The following is a 27,499-nucleotide window of genomic DNA, read 5'->3' as shown; positions in this document are numbered from 1 at the left end:
ACCCTGCTTCAAAAAAAATTGCGAGGTCGCATTACATATAAATATAGACATAATTTAATTCATTTTTGCAAATCATTTAAATCTTATATTTAACTAAAAACTGTTCAATTGAGAAAGTACACATTTTTACAGTTGGTACGGGTGAAATAAGTCACTGAAAATGTTGTGTAATAACAATATTCATGTGGTTTTGTGGTCAGTTAATTTAAGGTGAAGAGGTTACTTGGAACCATTCAGCAGTCCTGTATTTTCAATAAACTTTGCTTAAATGGACACGACCCTCATGTTTTTATTTGTTGAACTTTATTCTTGCCTGTTACATCAGTTATGCTGGCTCCATAGTATAGTGCTTTACACATTTCCCTAACATATGAAAGGTGCCCTGTTTGAGACCAGGAGGAAAGTCAAACACCTTTGGGGTTGCGTCAGGAAGGACATCTGGTGTAAAAATCTGCCAAATCAAATATGTAGAGCTATCAGCTGTGCTGAAAGAAGCTTCTTGCAGTATTATTTAGTCATCTAAATTTGTGGCAAAAATAAAAAGACAGGAGGCAGAGCTGAAGATGTTAAAATTTTCATTGGGAGTGGCCAGAATAGAAACAATTAGAAACAGGAATGTCAGACTGACGCTCAGGTCGAGAACTTTGGAGCCAGTTAGAGAAGCAAGGCTGAGATGGTTTGGACATGTGCTGAAGAGTTAAAGTGGATGTACTGGACAAAGGGTGCTGAACACAGAGCTGCCAGGCAGGAGGAAAAGCAGAAGGCCACAGACAAGATTAGAGAGGTGTAGTAAAGGACATGCAAAGGGTTGGTGTGACAGAGAAGGATGTTAGGAATAGGGTCAGATGGAGGCAGACAGTCCACTGTGGTGAAAACCTCTAAAAAGAGCAGATGAAAGAAAAAGAGGACTCAGCCATCTAAATTTTTTAGTGCTAGTTGCCCAGTTTTAAAGACATTTGCTGAGATGTTGCCATCTTTTGAGTATAATGGAAACTTGTAGTGCTCAATGCACTAAAGTAATACAAATAAATGATACCCATAACGAAAAAAGAAACAAAACTAACAAAAAAGCCTTTTAGTTGGCAGTTTCTTGTAGGTACTATTTTATTTGAAACTACACTCATCAAATCTATCACTCTTACTCACAGGAATGGAACTTTTGTCTGCTAGTGATGAACGGCCCATGCAGGTGACAACATGATGAGATATAAACATTAAGGGCCTCTTCATCAGCTTAGCTGTAACGCTAGATAGCTGCTATTTCTGACTGGGACACCAGCAGGCTGGTCATCTGGCCATCTGGTTTCATTATATTCAAAAGAAGAACATGTCTACAGCCAGGCCAAATTTACTAGCAGTCTGTGCCAAGACAAAAGCCTATTATATCAACAAAAAACTATTCTCTTCACAGTGTCCGTTTTAAAAATGAAAGGCCAGGACATTTCAGCAGCTGGCCTTATTGTAATTTCCCTTCAGAGTGCAAAAGTTTCAGAGAAGCATATTTGAAAGAATGAATGTTAATTTATTTGGAGTTTATTGGAACGAATGCCTAATTAGTGTGGGTGAACGGCAAAAAGGGTGTGTTCCATAACTCTTCTGTTTAGAGTTTACCTTGACATATTGCTGCTCCTCAGAAACACTGGTATTTTGACAAAACGTCCACATTGTTCTGGTCATTTGACACACAGAATCAGGTTTCTCTGTTGGAACAGTTTGTAATGATGCTGTGATCCACCTTCACTGTCCAGAGCATGGCTGTCTCCACCTACAAGACCACACACAGTCCAATTTCTAACAGAAGAGTTTGCCTTTATATCAAAAAATATTGATTCTTCTCCAGCTGCCTCACACTGCCACACTGTTTCCAGACAGAAAGGTTTCACAGACGTGTGAAACCTGTGCTTACATTGTATTATTTTAGTTAGCAAGAGTACTCTGCCTGTTTTTCACCTGCTGATTTGCACTGGTCTCAGTCAAACTGACTTTGATTATAAATTTGCACATTGTAAATCTGACTCCAAATCTCTTGTCTATTGCCATGACTGGTTTGTCTCCACGGGTTTTTGTGAGCTGGTCGTATTTTTTTAGAACCAAGTTTCAATTTACTTTCCAACCAAAAGCAACGTTTTTCTTAACTAATGCCAGTTGATTTCCTATTGTCACAGCTGCCGTAAATTCATGGGTTACTGTCAAGATATAATTTAAAATAGTGTGTACGCAGCAACCCGATGATGTAGTTCGCTATAGACTTGGCATATTAAAGTCGCATGTTTGTTGTTCACACACTGTTCAAGTGATAAGAAAAGACAAGTGGAGATGAGTAGAAGGCAAAAACTCAAATCAAAAACATGAATATTTAATTCCAACCTGTCCATATGTTTATTTGATAGTGTCCCTTTGATGAAAGTCCACATTGTTATTCATCCTGACAGAAGTGTTTGTCAGCAGAACCAATTGTCTCAGAGGACTAAGTGATTTTTACATCTCTCTCCGAGTGCTCAACTATTTATCAGCATCCTGTTCTTTCTTGATAGGGCAGGCATGCAAAATGGATTCTGCTTAGGTGGAAACAGGTGATGATGTTAGACTAGCTGATGAGTACATGCGGACAAAGGGGAGAGAAGCTGAGCAGCTGGAAGGGGAGAGAGAGACAACTTGCCAGGCTCTCAGATTCTTTTGACTCTGCACACCACACAACTTAAAAGGACTATGTCTCTGAAAAATTGCTTGACACACAGAACAGCAGCAGAGCAACATCCCAAAATATGCCAAGGTACTATTCCCATGGAATACTGAATACTTTGTTGATAGAACTGATGATTCTTACCACACATCTGTCTTCTTCCTTTTTTCTATTATACTGCAGAGAGGTTTCAAAATGTAACACCTACATGCCAAGAGATGTTTGCTGAAGTAAAACTGATTTAAAGGAACAGTCCTCCTAAGAGGAATGATAGCATGGGTTGTTGCAATAAGTCCCCTCCAAAAGCAACTACATATACAGTACTTCCTCAACTATCTAGTGTTTGTCAGCTAATCACATGGCAGTAACTCAATGCCAGTGTTGGGGGTGTAACGGAATACATGTACCGCCGTTACGTATTTAAAATACAAAATATGAGTAACTGTATTCCGTTACAGTTACCGTTTAAAAAGGTGGTATTCAGAATACAGTTACTTTGTTGAAATAAATGGATTACACGGCGGTATTTTCCTGTTTCATATTGTCACGGGTCAGGACTGTTTGGGTTTTGTTTGACAGCTATGTTCTGTTGTTACAGGCGGCAGCGTGGTTGCAGGGTGACCCTGTGTTTCCTGGGTGAGAGAGCACCTTTTTGTTGTTGTTGTTGTTGTGCTAAGCTAATAGGCAGAATGCTACAGGCATAGCCCTAAAGAATGGGCAGTGTAGTCCGTGCTGCAGGGAGAATGGACTGCCATACCCGTTATGTGTCTGTGAGCACGAGGAGGGAGAAAAGTAGAGTGGAAAACTACGAGTTGTCATCGAGCTGAAACGGGAGCTGGAAGCATGTAAATATAATAATAACCACTGCAGCCAAGAAGAGTGCCTGAGAGCCCAGTTGTAAGTGAGCTATTAAGACTCGACTGTACACTGTGTTCGTGTTTTCCTCCGAAACAATAAGTTCCGTTGGAGCAGTCTTTCAACGCCTCTCTCTGTCTCTCGCTAGCAAACTTGACCCAGACAACAAAGTAAAGCTATTTTTTGGCTAAGAGCCTAACACGGAACCCGACGTATTGACCAGAGGTCCCTTTACTACGGTTCGGAGCCGTGGACCTTCAGTAATAGTAATAAATCACATTCATGTAGTTGTAAAAAGCATGATAATATATTAAGTAATCCAAAGTATTCAGAATACGTTACTCTCATTGAGTAACATAACGGAATACTTTACAAAATACATTTTGGGGCATGTATTCTGTAATCTGTAGTGGAATACATTTTAAAAGTAACCTTCCCAACACTGCTCAATGCATTTAGGCATGTAGATATGGTCAAGATGACCTGCTGACTGGAAAAAATGCTGCCCGGTCTGACGAGTTCCATTTTCTGCGGTGACATTCGGATGGTAGGGTCTTAATTTGACATAAACAACATGAAAACACCCATCCTGCCTGGTATCAACAGCGCGGGCTGATAGACTAGTGGTGTTGTTTTCCTGGCAAAGTTTGGGCTCATTTATACCAATTAAGAATCATTTAGACTCCACAGCCTACCTGAGTATTGTTTTTGATCTAGACCATCCGTTTATTGACCACAGTGTACCCATCTTCTGTTTGCTATTTCCAGCACAATAATGCACCATTTCACAAAGCTCAAATTAATTCGAACTGCCGTCTTGAATATGACAATGAGTTCGTAAATGACCTCCACAGTCTCCAGGTGCCACTGCAACATAGCACCTTTGGTATATGCTAGAGTGACTGACTGACTTCTATGATGCATGTGCTGCAAGTTTGTTTATAGGACATTCAAGACTGCCAATGTGCTCATATGTCACTGCCTGATCTGCACTTCATACCTACAGTATGTTCTGTGCATGTGCAAAAATGCATGCACTTCTGGTCATTTTTAGTCTTTGTATTTCCAATTTAGCATTGATGTTAATGTCATCTGACATCTGTGCTTAATGTAAGTAATGTGGAGGCTATATAGTTTTGTTTGCTTCTGCAAAGAGGTCTTCTACACTTACCTACGTGTTTACTAGCAGGACACACAATTGAAAGTGTTGAGTCTGTGTTTCCACAGGCCCCTAGAGACTCATTCCTCATGAAGAACGAAAACAAGACAGAACATCTTCAACCGGTCTTTTACTCGCTAACGAGGAAAGGCTTGGTCAGAACCAGGTGGTGGAGCTTAATACTCCTCACCTGTCTCTAGTCCAAGTCCTTCAAAGAGCAGCTCCCCTTGTAGCTATTTATTCCCATGACAGTTACAGTTCACACAATACAACACAAGCACCTCCCACCGTAAACCCCTCCTCGGTTACAAAAGACAAGGCACTGTGAGTGTGTGAGTGTGGGCTCGTCTAATGCCGAACAAACTCCCTCTCCATGATGTTTGAGTCACTGTGGAGTGGCTGTGCCAGATTCTAATTAGAGCTTCATTAGTTTCATCTGTGTTCACAAGCACAAGATGTGCACATAGATGCACTTTCAATACGGCTGAACATATATTAACATGGACACACAGACAAAAGCTGAAAACTCACAGTGGCTTGGCATTTATACAGTAAACACACATACTGTTACACAAACACTCCGACTGGAGAGCGCCAATCATTACCATGACACATCTGATGGTCTAAACTGTTTCTGAGCTATGTTTCACCAGCTGACACAAATAAAAACACCCATATAATACAGTGCAAATCATGTATTTGCTTGCTTCCTCTTATTCCAAAAGCCCAATAAAGGTCTCCTCGCCTAGCCTTCTAAGACATATGGGATCATTAGCCCCCCACCACCCACTCTATTGTTTGTCATGTCTACATCCACAGGTGATTTTTATACCTTTCCTTTTCACTCATTCGCTCGTCTGTCTGCCACTCACTCAATGTCTCTAACCATCTCCCTCTACATAGATTTATATCTATAGGTTTTCAACTCCAGCACAATCTTACAACTTTAACAAGTGCTTCATCACTCTTGTCAGAAGTAGTTACAGGAGTCATGACACACACTTCCCTAGACAGGAGGAATTGATGGGAAGCCATTAGACTCTGCTGATCCTAGAGTGAACAGAAAGGCCTACATCACGGCATTCATCTGCTCCTTGACATTGGAAGCATGGCCAGCAGTGGCTGTTTAGACAATAATCGAATGCAGCATTTCTTTACAGGCATCGCTTTACGTGTTTTTAGTGTTTTGAGCAGTTGTTAAAGGAGCAAATGTTAATGATAAACTTAACAGCTGTGACTGCATCAACATCTGCCCACAGTTTTAATTTACCATCAGAAAATCTGCCAAAAGGCATGCAGACTCTAAAATTTGTTAATGGAGTTCTGTCATTAATGGCATTATTAGGTGATGCATATGGCTGCGTAAACACCAGAATGGATCTATAGCTTTATTGTTGGTAGTGTTACAGTTTTAGCTGTGCGCCTGTTTGTAGTAGTGTTGAAATGTGTTAACAGAGCTCCTGCTGTCCTGCCAGCACTGGTGACCATCTGGACAGAATCCATCACTTCGTTCTGTACTTCCTTTGTGGCCCTGACTCCTAATTTGTCATTATGGCACCGCGGTTGTGAGACCACGAATCGGAGAGGCAATTGTACCAAAGGGTTTTGTCTCCTATACATAAAATACTTAATTTTGTTATTGCATATCATTCTTTTCCATGTGAAAAGAGTATACTTTGCAATAAACAAAGTTATAAAACCTAATCTAATGTTTGTTGATATGTAGTATCTTTTATAAGGGAAACTATTTCTCATAAAAGTACAGTATTTATGAAGTACACTGTTACGTTACTTTAAAGAAATATTGTATCAATATTTTTAATAATATCATTTAATGTGTTTTAATAAGCCATGTGGCTTTGCGGCAGTTGATGACTGTCTTTATAGTTTCGCCCTTAGAATATTATTGGTACAATGACAGGGAAGGAACATCTGTTGCACGCTGTCATGTTGCCGTGCTATTTGGATGAATTATGGCACAGGGTCACTGTTCTTGAACTTCCATTCATAAAAATGTCTGAGCAGTCTTCTGCACTCAGTGCTCTACATAATGTTTCACCATCTGAATCCGGGTTGAATTAGGTCACTTGTCAGGCAACAAGTCTATATGTTATTCCAAAACAAAACATTTAAGCTACAGCTGAAAAATTACAGAACTTTACTGCAGAGCTGTTTAAAAAAGTGGTGTGGTAACCCTAATGAGACTCGGAAAAGGTGTCTTTAATTTAGTCCTCTTTGCAGTCTTCAGTAACCGAACACAAACGAAGCTAAAATGACTGAGGCTGTTCTGTGAACATCACTGAAAATTCCAATTAGAAGGCTAGGATCAAAATTTGTGATATTGAGCCCTACTCCCAGCCTTTGTATCTCTAATGAAATCTCGCAAGCTGTGCTCTTGATCTTTTGCAATTAAAGCCAAACTATGTAACATTCTGTTGTGATTTTTTTCCACAAAAACAACATTTTTATTCCAAGAAATAAAAAGGATGCATCATTCATCGTGAGGTTTATTGGTATGTTTTCTAAAATTGGCTGGATAAAACAGCATGTAGCAGCTGAAAGAAAGCATGATGTGTGTCATCAGAAGACTTCAGTTATATTTTACAACCAGTGAGAACACAACTCCATAACAGACACCAGCAAACACACTGTAAATAATGCTGTTAGTTTCCTGACCTTTTATGGCTTTCCTTATTTTCTGTCATATATAAAATATCACAAAGGTGGACTGTCATATTAAACATCTCCAACAAGTCGTTATGAGCCAAATGATGGATCTAAATGTTTTTCTTTATTTTGTCATAATCTGGTCATCCCAAAAAATAGACTTAAAGTTAGAGGAGCTAAAACACTTGGTTTCAGACAAATGATGGGCCTGCACTAAGGCCCAGTATAAATATATAGGGATTATTTTAGACTTCGAATTATGCAAAGCTAGTACAGGGTACACAAATAAATATATGGAGTCAGAAAAAAAGCATTAAAATACCCATTTAAGGTTTTGCCCCACTGAAGGAAGTTAGTACAGTAGGTTGTGTTACAGCTCGCCTCTTAGGCTACATCATAATGCTGGTTTGCATAAGGCATTTTTTTATTTTGTTGCATGCATGACTGATGTTCCTTTCCACACTGTTTCATGGAACCCAACTGAATTCCACAGTGTGCGATTATCATGCTAAGGCTGCTGTTGTTGCTGTTCATAAAAGGTAAGTCTAAAGGTAAGTAATTGCTAATGCAAATGTCAAACACTACATGCATTCCCAAACGCATACAAACAACCAAGTGCATACATGCACTACATCAAGAGTCACCCTCCTGTCAGCATTTTTACACTGAATTCAAAGCTAATAAAGGTAGAAGTGCTGATTGAGTGCTTTGACCTCCCTGGAGTTGGTGGAGGTTAAACGGTTGCAAACTGGAGTCTTTTTCTCTGCTTTTAAAGACCTGACATGTTCCCTGCAGGATGTCTGATGCTCTCTGACCACAAATCAACCATCAATTACAATCCAACAAAAACTCATGCACACACCATTACCAACACCACAGTGCTAAAAATCTGGGACAATATATTTGTGCAAAGCCAGAGGGTAACGTTAACAGAAGCTTAACAAGGCATACTGTTAAGCAGAAAGTAGAACAAGAGAAAGACAAATATGTGTGCAAATGGGAGTCGTGGGCTTGACATGTGAGCAAAGGAGACTGCAAGCATGTTTGAAGAGCTACTCATCTCTACAGTCCTTCAACAAATGCATTTATTAGCAAGAAAAAGCTCTGAAGACTTAAAACACGAGTGGCAATTGCATTTAGCTGTTTAATTCTATGGCCTCGTACGGCCTTACTTCGAGATTAAAGGACCTTTTTTGTCCACTCAGAATAACTTGTTACAACATAGCTGGAACCAAGACCACATTTTTAGGGTTTTTCATCTTACCTCATCGAAAAATATTAAAAGCCAAATTACCCTCCTTTTTTGTATATATAATTCACAAAACTCTTGTGTCAAAGACAACAAATTATTCAGCTTTGATAAAAGGGAATAATCTGGCAGCCACTCCATACAGTGACATCTCCTAGAGAAGCACAGTCGACATCACATTCCCTAAAAATGAGGCGACATGAGATATCGATAGCTGCATTATTTGCATTTTGAATATGCCCACCTTCAAAGCATAGCAACAGAGGGGAACACTGAGGATTTGACAGTAATGACTAATCATGGACCAGTGATACAAAGTGGGCCTCTTCACAGGGAGCCTTTGATGCAGGTGAATCACATCCTAAACATACTTATTAGCAAGAGTGAGGGAGGAAGGGTGAGGTGGGGAGAGAAAAATTTGTTCCGCACGTTAGCTGGCATGCTTGGGTGCACGAGAACAGCAGGTTGGCATAATGAATTTTGGCGTGCAAGCGGCTGTTAATGAAATAAAGAACCCCACCCCAACAGAGGCGTGAATGTGTGTGTGTGGGTGCCTGAGACTCTATTCATGTTTGTAAAAAGTGAGGGCTGGTGAGAGCTGTGTGAGTTTACTACAGAGGAGAAGATGAAGAGGGAGGTAGAAGAGTGAATGAGCAAAGTTTACTACTATACAGAACATAGAGGGGCAGGTTGTTGGACTCGTGTGGGCTGTGTAAAGAAAAAAATCTGCATCAACATTCACGTACAAGTACTGTGGCTCAGGGCCTGCGGTGTGTTGCCTCACAACAAGCTGGTCCTGGGTTCAAAACCCAGGCAGGCCCTCTTTGTGAAGTTTGTGAATGTTCTTGAGGCTACCTATTATAAAACAATATAGTGCTGAAGCAATATTCTAGGATGCCCTCTGGACCCAGTGGAGGTGGTGAGTGACAGGAGAATGGCGGCTAAGCTGTCATCCCTGTTGGACAACGTCTCCCACCCCATGCAGCAGACTGTGACAGCACTGAGCAGCTCCTTCAGTGGGAGACTGCGGCACCCACGGTGTGGGACGGAGAGATTTCGCAGGTCTTTCCTCCCCACTGCTGTCAGACTCCACAACAAAGACTTTAACTGAACAAACACACACATCCACACATGTGCAATAACACTAAGTGCAATAATCTTTTCTGGCATCGTTGTATTTTTACTCAGTTGTATATAGCATTCGTATTCTATTTTTATCTTATTGTATATTTTTATTCTATTTTATTCTACTGTATATAGTATATTATTTTATTCTATTCTGTACAGCTGTGTACTGTATTTATTCTTATTGTATTCTAATTTTTGCGTCATAACTTTTGCACTGTCCACTTCCTGCTGTGACAAAACAAATTTCCCACGTGTGGGACTAATAAAGGTTATCTTATCTTATCTTATCTTATATCATGATGCAAGCACTGAATGTGGATGTGTGCAACAATGTGAAGGCGCTGAAGTTGCAAACACAAACAAGTGATGACAGGTGGATGAAAGGAAGACACTGGCTGATCACATATGGCAGTTTTTATAGCCTGGAAGAGCCAGAGGTGAGCTGCTTTAGCTTAGGGCGCTAACATGTCAGTGAATTTCCCTACAATATATGCTAGAACGGCCTTCCAGACAGTGGGAGGATTGTCACCGGGGAGCAAAAGTATCATAACGTACCTGGTTTGAAGTGGCTCAGTTTATGAATCAAAGATTTTTGCTGAAACAGCATAAAATATATCCTATTCAAACCGGCCCATTTTCATTCCAGGCCATCAAACACTACGGTTTTGTCAAAGCTGTTAGCCACTCTGATATGCACAGGGTTTGCTTAGTAGTACTGAGAGCGGGTCTGTCATTCTCATTTTGTCACACACAGCTTGTAAAGGACCACTTTGCGCCACACTTAAATGCACGAGATAAGCATTATATATTTCAGCATGCAGGGTTCATGTATTCTAACCCAAACCATGATCTTCTTCTCTTTATGCAGTAAAAAGTTAGTGCACACAAGAAATTAATGAGTGAAAACAAAGTAAAACACAAAGATTCAACAACAGAATATTAATCCCAGTGTCCCCAAGCTAGAGACTTGCTCAAGTGTGCAAACTACACCACCCCCGCCGTTCTAACCACCTGATGTCGCTGAATATTGCAGCATAGCTGTTTAAATAGTTAAGATATATTTAGGATATTGTAGTTTTATATTCATGTGGCATATAGTGCGTTCTCAGTAGGCCAGGTGGTGGTGGCTCTGATGTGATTTTGAAACTCTCTGAAGATAGTCTGTCCCCACCCTCTCAACACGGGTTCTCTAATTGAGTGTTAATTTGGTGCTAATTATGTAACATGTTATCCCAGTGAGACGCCCCAGATGCCACGAGACGAAGGCGTGTGGAAGAGTGTGTAGAACTGCAAAGCAAAGCATTTAGGGAGATGCGATATGATGCCGGTTCTGCATCTGCTTCGTGAACTCAGTAAATCACAATGCTGGAAAAAAGAAAACAAATACACACACTCATACATCCCACATAAGGAAGCATTCAATCAATCCAGTAGTGAAAAGTGTGCTCTTCAAAAAGGCCATCCTCACACGAACTGCAGCTGCTTGTTAAACAAATATTCTTCTCTCTACAAGCGAGTGTTTGAATAAATCATTCAACAAACATTTCCCTGTGAAAATGTGGACCTTTAAACACTTTTTCTTTTCTTTCACTATGAAAGTAATAAACACTGATTCTGGGCTATTTTTTTGAGTGGTCGGGCCCGGGGTTGCGCTTTTCTCCCTCTGTTCTGTTTGCTCTTCAGCATACAGTAAATATAACATGATTAGGAAGAAGATCTCTCTGGTCTTTTATTCATCAAAGTTGGAGAGCTTCATGCAACATATACCACTGAATATTCTGCAGGGGCGCCGATGGAGGCTGTTATGATTTAGGAATATGTGTGTAGTGCTTGCTTATTACATGAGAATGTGAAGGTATGTGAATGTGAAGGTGAATGTGAATGTGAAGGTATGCACTTGACTGTGAGCCTGCTCACAGTCAAAGGATAATGCTCTCATATTTTAACCAGCTCTGGGGAAAGACCAAAAACATCTATACATTTCTCAGTGCTTATAAAATAGTCTGCCTTACACTCTGTCTAAATCTCTACAGAACTAAATCTTAAAGAGAGGTAATTTTAGATCTAGTCAATTTAGTTTATTGTAAACATTCTTTGAATAACATTAACTGTTATATTTACAGGAAACTAATTTAGGAAAAGAAAAATACATGTTTAATATGGTATTGAATTTTTAATCTATTTTGAGGACTGTTAGTGTAATTGACTCAAACTAAGCTATGTTGTGGTAAATCAATTGAGGTCAACTAGAGATGTACTGTACTTTTTATAACTATTCCCAGTTTCTTATTAATGATTTTCTTGCAGTAAGAACAAGGATTTATCCTCTAGTGGGCTTTTTCGGTTTTTTTGTACAGTCTATTGATGCAGTCACATATGGAACTCGCCCAGATACACTATTACTAAACTCCACTAATGATGCTATGCATCTTAACTCAGTGTTATGGCTTACCGCAACTTTGCTATTAGTAACATGAGTATACTCACTGCCCATAAAGCCCCTTTTCCATAAGTACATACTTGGTTCGACTCTGCACGTTTCACCATGGTTTTCAGGGTTTTCCATTAGTTTAGTTACACCTTGACAAGTTACACCTTAATAGTACTGGGGTGGATCACTGTTGCCCCCAGAAATGGCTTGGGTCTACATGACAGTGCTGGAAATATTGCTCAGAGATTTTGGGACATACTGACATCATAGCATCAAGCAGTTTTTGCAGATTTGTTGGCTATACTGATCTGCAGGCTTTTGTGGCCATTTGGGTACAGTGAATTCATTATTATGTTCAAGAAACCAACTTAAGATGCTTTGAGCTCTGTGACACATTATCCTGCTGGAGGCAGTGTACCCATCTCCTGATGGCTAAGGTCATAAAGAGATGGACAAGATTAGCAACAATATTGGCTCTTCATGTTTTAGTGATCCTCAGTTGGTACTAGAGGACCCAAAGAGAATAACACCACCACAACCAGCCTAAAGTATTAATGCAAGGCAGGATGGATCCATGTGTTTGTGCCGTTTACACCACATCCTGATCCTAACATCTAAATGTTGCAGCAAAAATCATGGCTCAAACCAGGCAACATTTTTGCCAATCTTCTATTGTCCAATTTTGGTGAGCCAGTGTGAATTTTAGCCTCAGTTCCCTGTTTTTAGCTGACAGGAGTGACACCCGATGTTGTCTTCTGAAGCATTCCTCTTAAACCCTTGACATGGCATATAGGGATATCCCAGTGCACAAGCAGTTTCTGGAATGCTCAAACAAGCCCATCTGGCTCCAACAATCACTTCAACAGGTTACCTTGATGATGTCTGCATATCTAAATGCATTTTGATGCAGCAATGTGACTGGCTGATGTTTGCATAAACCACTAGTTAAATGGGAGGACCTAATGAAGTGGCCAGTAAGTGCAAGTCTTTTAAAATGACAAGTCAGAAAAGGTAACTTGCCAAAAAAGGTATGGCTGCAATTAGCTTAGTTAATTTGCTGCGAGTTATTTATCTGCAACAATACAACCAACTGATAATGTGGATTTATTTTCACCAAATATGGAACAGATATCTTTGAGAAAGAAAAAGAGCACATCACCCATTTCCTTTTTAATGCAATAATGGCAGGGGAGATGACTGTAGTTAGTTTAGCACTAACAGAACTCAGCAACCCCTCATTCAGCACTCAGCCTTGTCTGCATTCACTAATAGATTTCCTATTCTTGTCTAATTAATAAGGGAAGCCTTTTCCCCCTGAAAGGCTCCCAGAGCTATATTGAGGGGTGGAGAGGTCGCTTGGAATCCATCAGATGTGATGCAGTTAATCAGCATAAAGCCTGCTTCAATGCACTGCTAAACAACGACTGTAGGAATGGACCCAGCCTTCATAATGCACCACACCGGGACAGGGAAGTATAGAGATAATTCATAAACAGTATTGTGCACTGTCGAGTTTTTAGAGAAACTGCACTTACTTACTTTCTTTATTATCTGTTAAGCAGTTTTTCTAGTCAGAATTTAAAATTACTAGCTGAGGGAGAGAACGCTAAAGGATTTGTGGGAGAGAATATAAAAAATTTAGAATGTGGGGGAAAAGCCCACAAAACCACTCGCATCCTACCTTTCTGAGCAACAACAACGGCAGGAGAGAGAAAATGCACAACTCAGGGAGAGAGGAATAAAGGAGACCAGAGAGCAGGACCATATACAGGACAAGAAAAAATGCTATGATACTCCTCACACCCACATCATTCTGCAGCAAACTGGCAAGTCAGTAATAAAAGCTGACTCAGTCTCCTTCTGCAGTGCACATTTTACTTCATTGTTCCACGCATTTGATTAAAGTACAAAAAAAATATCTGTTCCTGACACAGTGGGGAACAGAGATGGTCATAAAGACAACAGATGAGTCAGGGAGGGCACTTCCTATTGATGTTGAGCATCTGACGAGCTAGACAGAAGTGCCAGATTATAATCTCACTAAGGTCAATCAAAAGCGTTAATCAGCATAATCTCACCTGCACCTACAGCCCACATATCTGCTGGCTACCTGGAGCCTGGCAACATCCTTCAAAGAAAACTGCCATTTGGGTGCTGCTGGCACCCGCTACCATCATCTAATCAGTCTCATTGGTACCTGATTCAGAGAAATCAGCTCTTCTTTAGCTGATAGAAGCAAGGAGATTTGGACTGTGTGTCCAAGTGGCAATTGGTTTATGCAAGGAACAGGTGGAACAGAAACGCATTCATTTGCAGTTACTGCAGCCGGGCATGTATTCATGAGTGGGAATATGCAGTTCACACATAGGGATGTGCAGCAGTTACATGGATGCAGTGATGTGCACAAACACGCTGTACTGGTGTGCAAAGTATGCACACATACACACACTGTAGATGCTGACACTGGCATCTTGGACAGCCTCTCAAACTGTGTAGCGATGCCAGAAGAGGAGGAGAGAGAGAGAGAGCGAGAGAGCAGGAAAAACATCAATGCTGCTGTAAAGACATTATTTTCATTGTGTATCAGGGAAAGTGGTGGCACCATAAAACGGTAATGACAGTTAAGGCGTTTAGTCACGGACTTACTGGAAGGTGCTGAAAAACCCACACACCCATATTTTGACATACATAACATTCTTTGAAGCGTCAATCCTTAAAAATCTTATGACCTCATTAGTGGGCATCCGTATACCTTCACCTGTCAAGATGGAGTGAATAAAATTGATCTCTTCATTACAATGCAATGTTCAGCTGGGAAACCTTGGGTCATGGCATTCATATGGATGGTACTTTGACAGCTACTGCCCACCTAAACATTAGTGTAGACCAAACACCCTCGATGGGAAAGACAATCTTTAACAGCAGTGCTCACACCAAGTGGGAAAATGCATCCTACCACCCTTGCAAGGCTTTGATGTGGAGTCCAAACCCCACTGATCCCAATCTGATCGATCATCTGAAAGATGCTCTGGAACGAGCCTGATACACAGAGGCCCAAAGGACTCGATGCCAACATCCCAGCGCCAGACACCCAAAGACACCCGCAGAGACACAATGATTAGCAATTCCACATCTGATACATAGCTCTTTGTGTGTGTGTCTATGGAGACAGAGATGCTTTGATTGGGCACTATGTATGTGTCAAAGGTGTATAGGTCAAGGGTGACAAAAATCTTATGAAGATCATTAACTCCAGGGAGGGGGAAAAATGTGATGGTAGTTACAAAAGCTATTATTTACCCTTGTATTGTTGCTATTTTTTAGTTTGGTTTGTACCGTATTGACAAGAAAAACAGTTTCTATCATTTCACTCAAAATGACATTGTTATACTGCCAAACTCTCTGAATAACAGAAAATTTTAACCTTCCAGATTTTTCTTGGAGCAACCTACAAGGTCTTTTGGCACCCTGAAATGTTGCATTATTAGATTTACCTGCAGGCTTGTAAAATCACAGACAGTCTCTCCATTCACTTTTTAACTGCTCTTTGTCCTGCATCTGAATGCAGTTGAGTAGATGTGCATATTAATCACATTAAGTGTTTTAAAATATGCCAACAGATGCTCAAAAACACCTTTATTACTCACATCAGGGCGTCTCCACGAAGGTGTCCACAGTCACTGCAAAGTTTAGATCAAGTGTCTGGTGATTTCTCTGTTTTGTATTGTCAACGTTCCCTGTGGTTGTTAATGGTCATACTCCCTATCATTTAATTGGACCAAAGCCTTTCTTGAGTTTCTTTTCTTGAGGACAGCGTATAATGAGAGGGTTATTCAGAGTCCTCTAACTGACCTTCAGCCATTACATACTCTGTCATAAGAACTGTGCTGCGGCTCTTCTTGAATATAAAAGAACTGTGAGCACTTTCCTTTTTTCTCACAAGGAAAGGAACATGTCTGCAAACTAAAAGGTTTGCAACGTCAAAAGTCACAACATCATCAAATCAAAATACTGTAGCCTACATAGCAATGAAATGTCATTAGAATTAAAAAAAACAACAACCAAAAAACAAAAAACGATACTAATCTAAGTACAACATTATACTATAAGCAAGATGCTAACTGACAAAACTTCCCTGCTAGTTGTTCAAATTAAACCTCACACTGAGGCCATTTGCACTGCTACAGCTACTGCTGGGTTTAAAAATGAAACTACAGGAGCTCCAACCTTGCTGCAAGGTATGAAATTGTACAATAACTCACATGTAGACTTCAAAATTGAGAAAGGAGCACGCTATCTCAGTGTTCAGTTCAAAAGGACATTGTCTTTCATAGCAGGGTAGGACACAAATGGAAGAAAAATCATAGCTTTGGAGTGACTGCACGAACATGCACATTGTAAGGTACAAAAAGAGAGAGAGAAAGTGTCAGAGAGCGAGAGAAAGCCTAGATCTGTCTTCTCGAGAAAGCGAGGATTAAACAAACAAACATGTGATTTGCATCCGGAGGAGAGTACGTGACAGCAGAGCTTTGTTTTTCTATTCCCCAGCAGTTCACGTACAATGCCGGGCTTAGCAGCAGCCTTGTAAGGACGGCAATTTCATTCTTGAGAAGTAAACTTCAAAATAGAGCCAGCTGCGGTAACATTTCTGGAGATTCCTGAAGAGTTTCATGCATTTTAAGAACCAAAAGTCCTTCTTTCTCATCCTTGATGAACAATAGGTGGTTCTGGATGCGATTGAAATGTTTGCGCTCTGCCTTTCACCAAAAAGATTTTGTGGTTTAAGTGAACTACCCAACAGGCTACCCAAATTTAGTATTTTAGTATTAGTATTTATTTATTTATTGTCATTGTCAAGAACAATGAAATTGCGTTTGGGGCTTCCATACAACCCAAAAAAAAGAAGAAAATAATAAATACCCCTTAAAACCCAAGTGTACAAATTGCAAAAATAAATCGTGAAATGTTCTGATAAAAAGCACAAAAAGGCCAAATACACTTTATAAGTACTTCTCATCCAACTCCTAACAAGAGTTTGATGACAAGATTGTTGCCACTTATATATGTGACTACCTGTAACTATCTGTGGGATAGCCAGGCCATCGCTTGACCCTGTAAGAGTAGAAGCCATTATACTCAATAATGATGATCATTATCATTAGACTTGTCATTAATTTGTAGGGCAAACTGCTACACAAAAGACATTTAATGTTCTGTGTTGTTTGATGACTTCTTAAAGGTGACAGCAAGTCCTTCACCTCAGACATCTGACAAATTGATAAACTGCAGACAAGTTGTACAAACACATAGTTTGTGATCAGTTCAAGCCTTATAGACAAGAAGCTCAACCTCAAAGTCAGCTGACCATTGAAGAATTTTGTTGTTGTAGTCAACAACTCAGATAGAAATGATCATAGTTTGGACTTTATCTGATATGATGGGAATTTGCTCTAGTTGGGGTTGTATTTGATCTATCTATCTATCTATCTATCTATCTATCTATCTATTAGGGGTGCAACAATACTCGTATCGATATTGAACCGTTCGATACAGTGCTTTCGGTTCGGTACGCATATGTATCGAACAATACAAAATGTTTAATTTATTTTATCAACTTTCCTTCTGACGATGCTGTCTGTGTTGAGCGCTCAGTCGATCTGCGCTCGACAGTGCAGCCTAGGCGGAGTAGTCGAACGCAGATTCACTGAGCGCAGGGCAAGCTAGCGAGACAGAAGTTAAGTTCTCCTTGCAACATGGCAAATTAAACCTCCCCCACCCTCATTCAGATCTGGCGTTTGGAAGTATTTTGGTTTTCATGTGACGTATGACCCTGAAGGTAAGCGCGTCATGGACAAAAGTAAAACAGTATGTTGGATGTGCCACACAATGCTCAATTACATTGGTGGGAACTAGTGTGTTAGCGCAGTTAGATCGTTAACGTGTTGGCCGTCCAGCCCCACGCACGGGGCGATCTGCGGTAGCTCGTTAACGGAGATTTGCCGTGTTGTGGCTTTAACGTCATTTCAACGAGATTACCGCTGACAGCACTAGTGGGAACAAAATGAATATGCCTGCATATTTACTCTGACATCATCCTAGTGCAAAGACAAGTGGAAGCAGACAAAAACAACAAGCACGCATGCTACAACCTTTACCCGAGTCATTTAGACAGCTGTTAGCACATGATTCTCCTTATGGGGACCTGATATGTTTAATATGCTGCTGAGAATATAGCCCAGAAGAAGCGTATAGTATAGCTTTTAGTTTGGAAAGAGACATTTCTCTGTAATAAACTCTCTTTTCCAAAGATGAGTGATTTCTCGATCAGATATATTTATTTTTTTCATTACTTTGTTGTTTCAGCAACATTAAATTTAAAAACTGTACTTTTGAGTTAAAATATATATTTATAATTTTAATAAATGACAAATTAAAAAGGCATGAACAGTTTTTTGAACCTGACACCAAAATATCGAACCGAACCGTGAATTTTGTGTATCGTTGCACCCCTACTATCTATCTATCTATCTATCTATCATAGTCTGAAGTACTCATGTTATTGGAAGGCCACGCTATATAAGTTCAGTGTCATTCATATTGCTATGATAAGTGATATCAGTGTTATGAACGTTATGACTTATCCCTATCATAGAGGACACGTTCAGTGAAAGGAGACCATTTCACTGGACTCAAAAATATAACAGTAACAGGTCTTTTTAGACGTACTTCGTCAGCCACTACATAACACTGTTTAATTATTGACCCAGACTTCAAAAGGCTTCAAAAGACAGAATAATAATTTTAATTTCACTCATGCTCTTGTACTTACGCTATAGGCCTAGATAATGATAATAACCACAGACAGAGGGTGTGTATGTGGGTAGTGTGTGGTAGGTCAGGCAAGATTAATTGTGTAGTATGTAAATTTCATTCGTCACATGCAGACTGATGTCGATTTTAATTGAATTAAAACAATGTGAACTCTGGCCTGCTCAGACTCTAAGAGGACAGCTGGTGAATAGTGATGAAGTGAGTTGGAGAGACAGGAGGAGGAGAGGGCGGGGAGGTGAGGGGTGAGGTAGATATGGCAAGGGGCACAGATTAGTTAATGATGAGAGTGATAGCTGACCCTAAACTAATGAGCCATTTTCTTCCATCCTATACAGTGCTATTGTTTCACCAGTAACTGAGCTGCTTTGTAAATTTATAGGCTCTGAAAAGCATGCGGATTTATCAGTATCAGCAGGTTGTGACAGATAATATAAAGCAATTTTATATTGGGTGTGCCATCCTCTCATGGGTGTGATTGATGTAAGTGTGTGTGTACACAAGTGCACTGGTGTGTAAGTGAAGTTGGGAAAAGTCAACTGCTGGCGTAACACTTATCTCAGGTGTGATTTTATCATCTCGTCTCCAAGGACATGTACAGTAACCGAGGCTGAGAGTCGATCATGGCAGGCCAGCACACGACAGGCATCCGAGTTACAACGTATTCACGCAAGCACATAGTCTCGGAGATGGAGAAGGTTTCAGCTGAGGCTAAACCCATCTCTTTTTCTCACCCCACACTTCTTATCTCTCACCTCTCATTCCTCATATTCCCACTCTATGGGATAATATCATAGCTAATCGCTGCCTCTCCATCCATCTATCCTCCTTCGGCCTGATAGATGAGGACAGAAAACAGACGGAGGGGGTGTGGATACCACACTCCTCTTTCACGTCTCTGCTGACTGCTTCTGCCTCCGCTTTTTTTCCCCTTGCTGCATCCACGGAGGCTACATCCAGCCGACAAAGTAAAAGTCAAGTCATCGCCTTGATAAATAAATATATAACTACATCACACAGTCATGCTCACACATGTGCATGTCGCCGGTTACATTTTATAAGGCTGTGAAGTGCACGCACTTCTGAAGGTGACCCTGTGGAGGAAGAACGGTAAGAAACCTTTTACTGCAATGAGACAATGTCCCAGCTCACCTCTCCCCACATCAGCTCCTCATTACACACACAAATACACTCGGTTTCTGTAAACTCTGATGGAGGAATCTTAGGTGTAACACTGCCTGCTGAGTGTATAAAAATCAGACACAATGCATGCCTATACAGCGAGGACACAAACAGTCACATATTTTATCCTCACAAATAAACATATTCATTCACTGTACATAAATTGAGTTTTCCAAGCATCGCCCCTTTTGCGCTGTGGACATTCTACAAGCGGTAATGTAAGGTAGACGATTCCTCTCCTCCCCTCGATTTCCTCTTGCCCTGTGCACCTCCAATTCACTGTGCCAAATGGTACATTTACATTGGCCATAACCTCAGTCACCATGCTTGCAGGCTATGCTGAATGTGCAGGCACACATTTCTACAGTGAAGGGATGCAGACAGTGGTATAATGGGAGCAATAGATAGAAACCCACGCCCGAGGCATCCATCAAGCCAAACGACTCCATTACAGTAAGTCCGACAGAGGCAAACGGTAATGTGCACTGTGATAAACACTAGGATAATAGTCTGTTTATAGTCCTGGACACACTGTTTCTGCTGGGAAACACTGGCTAGGAATACAGATAAGATACACGAGCACCAACCTCTATCTTTTTCACTCTGTTCTATCGCTTCTCCCTCTCCCTCTTTTTGCTGTTATCAGTCACTTTCGCTCCCTTGTTCTCTTTATCCTTTTCCGCTCTCCCTGTATAATATTTTCCTTCCTGCAGAACACAGAGCAGGCTGCATACATCAGCTGAACCGAGCTTTATCTGGTGTTTTACTGTTGTAGCATTACCATCACAGTACTGGAATGAGGCCTAAGAGAGCCATAAAAATTTAACAGAAACGATTCAGACGTAGAATGAAACATCACACAAAATTCCCACAAGTATGTATGTTTAACGTTAAAAAGACAAACTCGCAGGCACGCACAGATAAAGCGGCCCGCGCTCGTATCGGTTCATATCATAGGTGGGTTGCAGTTTCGGCTCGGAGACTGCTCCGTGTGTCTGTGAAAGTAGGAAGGGGTAAACACAGTTGTAGACAAATCTGACCACACTCAGCATTCCCCAGAGGAACCGCGGAATGGCCAACCTGCTGCTGCTATGAATCAATTATAACAGTACACAAAAAGGCACTCTCTTTTAAAGATGGGAGGTGGAGGTGAAGGCCCATGGGGGGCGGGGAAAAGGAAAATCTTTCCATCTGTTGATAATGGTGCATTTGTTCTCAGTGCACTCGGTTGCTGCACGGGCTGTACCTCCCTGCGTCTGCACGCTCAGAATCAGATAAGAAAATTTCAATGCACCGTGACATAAACATAAAATGAGGCGAGGAGCTGTTGTTTGTTTTACATTCCGATTAACCCGAAGAGCATCAGAGCTTGATTAAGGGGCTCCTGGATCAGCCTGATCTGTGAGGGCCTGTGTTTATGCTCATAGTTAACCTCTATTACAAGACTTACTTTATTCCACATAGCAGCTCCTCTACTGCTTCTAATGGAAGTCATTACATAGTGGAGTAGGGTCAGAACACACGCGCACACACACACACACACACACACACACACACACGCACACACACACACACACACACACACACAGTCTGCAGTGAGGCAGGGTCACAGCAAAGGCCAGTATCTATTGCGCTATATTTAAGATCAGTTAAACTTAATGACCTCCTTCGTCCTCTTGGCCTATCAAATAAACTACAACATTAGCCCTTGGATGTAGTTTGGCCTTTTATGTTTGCTGTCCAGGCAATGTCGGTTTTAACAGGATGTGATAAAATGTGGATAATCGCACACCCACTTGAGGGGATGATGGTGTAGGTTTATTAAAGGAAATGAGCCCATGGTGAGAGGGAGCTAATCTGATTCTAACAGGAGACTACAGCTTTAAAAGAGGAGGTATCCCACTAAGGCTAAATCAAGTGGTACTATAGTATTTAGAGTATCCCCATATTTTTTTCTTTTACAACAGAAAAAGCAGAGTAGAAAATACAGAAGAGAACGCAGGCATTTACATTACTGCATTTCCCTGTCAAAAGAATCTCGCTAAACTGTTGTCATGGTTGATAGTTTTCTGCTGCATTAATGCTGAAAAGCATCGTGTCCCAAGTGTAAACTTTCTAACTCTGTTTTCATGACAAATGATGGCACTTTATGTTCTGCAGCCAGCATGGGATTCACTCATGAAGCCTACACATTTTATAGCATTCAATTAAACACACCAACAGTATTATTAGACCATATACTCACAGGACAGTTTATTAGGTACACCTTTCTAGTACTGGTGTTGACCCCCTTTTGTATTTGGAAATGCATTAGTCCTTTGTGGCATAGACTAAACAAGGTGTTGGAAACTTTTCTCAGATATTTAGGTCCATATTAACATAGCAGCTTCAAACAGTTGCTGCAGATTTGACCACATCTGTGGCGTGAATCTGAACTCTTGGACATGGTGCAGTACCCGACTAGAAGCACCTTTCAGATGATGGGTGGCTGTGGTTATAAAGGGATGGATGTGATCAGCAACAACACTCAAGTAGGTTGTGGTGTCCAGTCATTTTTAGTGCACTGAGTTGCTGCCATGTGATTGGATAATTAGAGATTTCTTTTAAACGAGCAGTTGAACAGGTATGCTATGGTGTGCACTATGAATTCAAAACAACTTAAAACAAAATCTATCAAAAACAATTTAAAAAGTAAATTTAGCCAAGGTGAATTGTTGTGGTACCAAAAGATGAAGGGATTTAATTCACCTTTCACTAAAAAATGCAGAAACAACAAAGTTTCTTTTAGGGCACACTGGCAAGGTAAAGTCCTCAGAGTTTGCTATTACATTTTCTCCAAAAAGTTGATTAAATAAATAAATAGTTCTCAGCATGCCAGAATACCTTGAACTTTCTTTTGGATTGCTCCAAAATTATTTAAATGTATTCAATTTATTATCTAAATGCTTAGCAAACCTGCAAATTCTGCTCATATCAACTGTAGATACCACAATATCTAGGGAGGGAAAAAGGTTACTTTCAACACTGGTGATGTGACTTTGGAGCTATGGAACAAAAACCCAAACTGGTTAACAAACTGCATGACCCACAACTGAGGGGTACTCACGTACTAGAGTAATGAGTCAACCAAGCTGGGAAGGCTCTCCCAGCGATAGTAATGGCAATAATGCCAAATTCTAATGTGTCTGCCTGTTGAACCCTGCCGTGGATAAACTGATAGCCCATCAGTCACAACCACAGCCGATCTCAAAACCACACCTCCAGGATCACTTTTAATCTTATCCAACAGCACACTCTGCTCAGGTTAAGACATGTAGCTTTCTCTCTCTCTGCCAGACAGCAGTCTGTGCACTTCAAATGCATAAACGCCTTCATATTACATAACAACAATGGCCAATTACTCAAAAAAGTGCCACTAAGGATATCAATCAAGTGTTCACAAATATTCAGTGTGGGGAAAACACCAAACATGCCCATGAACAATCTATGCGGACACATTTAATAATGAAATCATATTAAATATTTGCATTTATCATACCACTATCCTAAACATCATCAAAAAGATGCGCTGAATAATTTCTTGTAATTGCTACATCACAACTGAAAACAAAGAATCCACTCAATATAGCAGTGTTAGTACACAATATACTGTAGCAGTCAGTATCAGACAGATCAGTATTCTTTAGGCGGCAACATTGAGTATAAAAGGGCAAAGGAAAAACTAGATTCACCCTCAATCCTCATCAGAGCAGTTAACCTGGCAGAACACACAAGCCAGAGCATCCAATTCCCAGGTTTCAACAGATGAATGCGTTTATTTGTCACACGCTCACCTTGCAGCTGTGCAAGGTAAAGAGAAAAAAAAAAAGGAGTGAGAGATGTATAGAAACAAAGAGTAAGTGCACTGTAAATCTACTGACCTTGGTCCTGGCTCTTTAGCTCTCTGTGTGAACGAGTTTAGCCTATAGCCTTAAATATTTCAACACTGCTTAGCTGACTGGAAAGTGCTGAGTTAGAAGGAGGGATAGATGCCAGGCCACAGCATTCACCTCCCTCCAACAATTAACACAACAGCAGGACATCATTGCCATACCCTGTGGTATTTGTGTCTGTGTTTGTATGAGTGTGTGTGCGTGGCTACGTGTGTATCTTTGTTACAATCCTCTCCTTTTATTCAACTGTCTACTATAATTACTACTCTGCTCATTCTTAAAACATGTGCTACTATGTGGAGAATTTGTATAAATGGCGCCTCTACACGCAGAAAACACATCTTCAGTTTTCCTGAGAACTTACCAGTTACTGTGAGTTCAGTCGTCCTTCTGACCACAAAACCACCAAACTGGACTTCGCAGGTGTAATTCCCAATGTCATCTTCTGTTACCTCTTGGATAGACAGAATGTCTCTCTTCTGGATGATGCTTGCACGCCACTGCTTTGGACGGCACTCCTGTGTACCAAAGAACAGGCAGATCAGAACTGTAAATATCTATTTACTGATATATCACGGGAGGTGTCAGATGTCATATAAGTGACAAGTGTAAAGACGCTGTGGACTTTGTGCGGCCAGAGATGGAATATTCTGGGAAAGCAAGGCCTTGAGAAATTTAAGACCTGCAGAATCTTTTTTACAAATATACATCCATGAGATTTCAAACACTTTAACAATGCTGAGTGTAAAAAAAAGTGAATAAAGTGGTAAAAACACATAGCTCGTCACTCTGATATAATAATTTTATAAGCTAAAATGATAAAACTAAGCTATTGTCCTACTTATCTGATCAAGATTTATTGCACTGAACGGAATATTCTCCATTCAATATTCTACAAAGGCCACAGAGAGACAGAGAATTTTATTTACACTACTCTCTGCAGACAAAATAAGTGTGTTTGTGCTACATCCGTGTGAATGCGAGTATACGTGAGCAGGCAAAGTGAGTGACTTCGTGACATGATACTTTCTTCAGCTCCTTGGTGCTCAGCCAGGGACAGCGGTGGCTCGGTGGATTCTATTCTACCATTGCTCTCGGCAACCTTCGAATTCAATCACGGAGGCTCCGCAGTGGTCCAAATAACTCCGGGTTCCAGCACTCCCAGTCATTACCAAGATCGTAATTGAATTCTGGAAAAACCTAGAGGTCAAGCCCGGCCAGCTAATCTACCGCTGATCTGCCTGTGATTAGTCTGGCATGAGCCTTTCTCCGGGATGCACTCTGTTGTCCGCAGGCCATGCCTGACCTAGGAAAGGCAAGAACCCAGGTGATGGGGGCGGAGGTGCATGCTGAATAAAGATCAGGGACCAGGAGCATTTGGAGGGTATCCACTCTTTCCACAGGGCACAGAATGACATTGCACAATTTTCTTCTCATAGAGGTTTTGTGTTCATTATAAAAGCCATCTCTGTGGCTGCCCTCTGCTCCCTCCTCACTCTCTTTCGATGACTCTCAAAATGGTGTGGCACACTGCGAATGTGGCTTAAGGATTTCATTGTCATCATTGCCTTTATATATAATCTGCCGAAGTAATCTGGAAACACAATTCCAATAAGGCTTTAAACACAAACAGGCAAGAAATTAGATGAAAACAAACCAATGAAGCACTGAAGAATATTTCTCGGTTGTATAATCAGAAAGACAGACGCCCCCTTCTTTCTGACAAATAAGAGGATTCAGGAAACAAAAATATCACTGAGCCTCCAGGCAAGGATAAAATAATGATGCAAAGATCATATGGCAGAAGAAACATAATCACATATTAACGAGCACGCTCAGTCGAACAGCAAGCTCACCTTGGACCAGGTGATGTCTGGTTCTTTGCCAGGTTCAACATAGTCATCTATGTCAGGACAGAGGATGTCTTTACTCTTGCTGAGCTCAGCCTTCTCCATTCGTCTCATTTTAGAGTTGTAGCACAGGTTTGTGTCATTTTCCGCCACAGTCAGAGACATGGAAACCTTCATGCAGTATGTAGAGTTCCTGTCGGCACAGAAGAACAGTGCAAGGAGTTAACGAATGAGTTTGATTAGAATAACGCTCTTATTTAGTCTTCTTTTATTGTCAGCTCAATAAAAACATCTGCAAAGAATAAGAAAGAAAAAGGAAACTTTTTATATGATTTTTCTTTTTCACAAACCAAAAACGAACCATGTTTTTTTTTCCTTTGATAGCTTTTCAGTTATTATTCTTTTCCTTTTTACCCCCCTCTGCCTCGCTCGCCCTCTTTTTGTGTTTGTAGTGCTAGCTATAATGGAGAATCAGTGGAAAACATTCATGACTACATTCTGAAATTTTTTTTTTTTGGGGGGGGAAGGCTGCTGCCCCCGCGACCCGGCCCCGGACAAAGCGGATGAAAATGGATGGATGGATGGGGGGGGAAAGCTGAAATTGTTAATCTGAAAAAACGAGAAATGCAAAAATGGTCTCACAACAGGACAGTGAAAGATTCATGGCCTCTCGAGGACTCAACCCTCCCCCTTTTTCTCAGCAACCACCTGAGCTACGACCCGAGCTTTGATATTCGAGAAAGAAAGATGACTCTGTCTTTAAATTAATGTTATAAAAACGATCATCAAAGCCACATTCATTACAGTCCCTATCACCACTGACACATAGCTAAGAACTGACTGTAACAAAGTGTTCCCTGGTAAGCCTATGATACATGGCCGAAAATCTGTGGACACCCTTGCCGCTGTAATAGTTTCTACTATTTTTGGAGGTCTCTCCACAAGATTTTGGACCTCAATCGCAGGAATTTTCTGGCATTTAGCTTCAGTGCTCCAGTTTCTTTCAGACTTTAGCAGGGCTGTGAGGTTGTAAAAAGTTGTAAAAAAAAATATGTTTCTAGTTTGAAAGCACTTTGTAGAGATACTTACATGAAATCATCTCTAAAAAGATATCTGTTTGTGAATATGCAGAGTCTTTGAAAGGGATAAGACTGATAATCGTATCCCTTAATCCTGTCCCTGAAGCTTTGTAGCTTGGTGCAGTTTGCTTGTAGTCTGAGTACTACATTGAGAGTACTTTATAAACAGAGGAATAAAGAGAAAGAGAAAAGGGGGGAAATCATTTGATAAAATGCAATTTCCAAAACACTGTCTATCAATTAAATACAGTTTAAGACAGTGATGCACTCCTCAATGTATCTGGGGAAGGAGGAGGGAGTATGGTGACGGCTGTGGATGGGTCTGTGCCTGAAAAAATGAAAGACACTTTTCCACATAAGTTGCAAACAATGTTGGGAAAATCAAACTGGGATATTTCTGCAGGTGCTTTTCTCACCTGTAGAACACAACAGGAAGTAGCCTGGGTCAGACAAACT

General features: G+C 40.7%; 1 protein-coding gene across 5 annotated transcripts in view; it reads right to left on the bottom strand.

Moving 5' to 3' along the window:
- The window catches only part of il1rapl1a (interleukin 1 receptor accessory protein-like 1a), a 170,566-nt gene that overhangs the window by 62,146 nt on the left and 80,921 nt on the right, over nt 1-27,499 (bottom strand). For all 5 annotated transcript variants that reach the window (XM_085249501.1, XM_085249504.1, XM_085249503.1 and 2 more), the window contains exons 4-5: nt 25,971-26,157; nt 24,479-24,632 (exon numbers count right to left, since the gene is read on the bottom strand). In XM_085249501.1, coding sequence (XP_085105627.1) covers nt 24,479-24,632; nt 25,971-26,157 — 341 coding nt within the window. The remainder of the gene's footprint in view (nt 1-24,478; nt 24,633-25,970; nt 26,158-27,499) is intronic.

Source organism: Mchenga conophoros, linkage group LG16 (genome assembly GCF_057382185.1).
Source record: "Mchenga conophoros isolate Kocher_MC1m ecotype Shallow Benthic linkage group LG16, M_conophoros_male_GT1.1, whole genome shotgun sequence".
Classification (NCBI taxonomy): domain Eukaryota; kingdom Metazoa; phylum Chordata; class Actinopteri; order Cichliformes; family Cichlidae; genus Mchenga; species Mchenga conophoros.
This window is presented reverse-complemented; position numbering and strand designations above follow the sequence as displayed.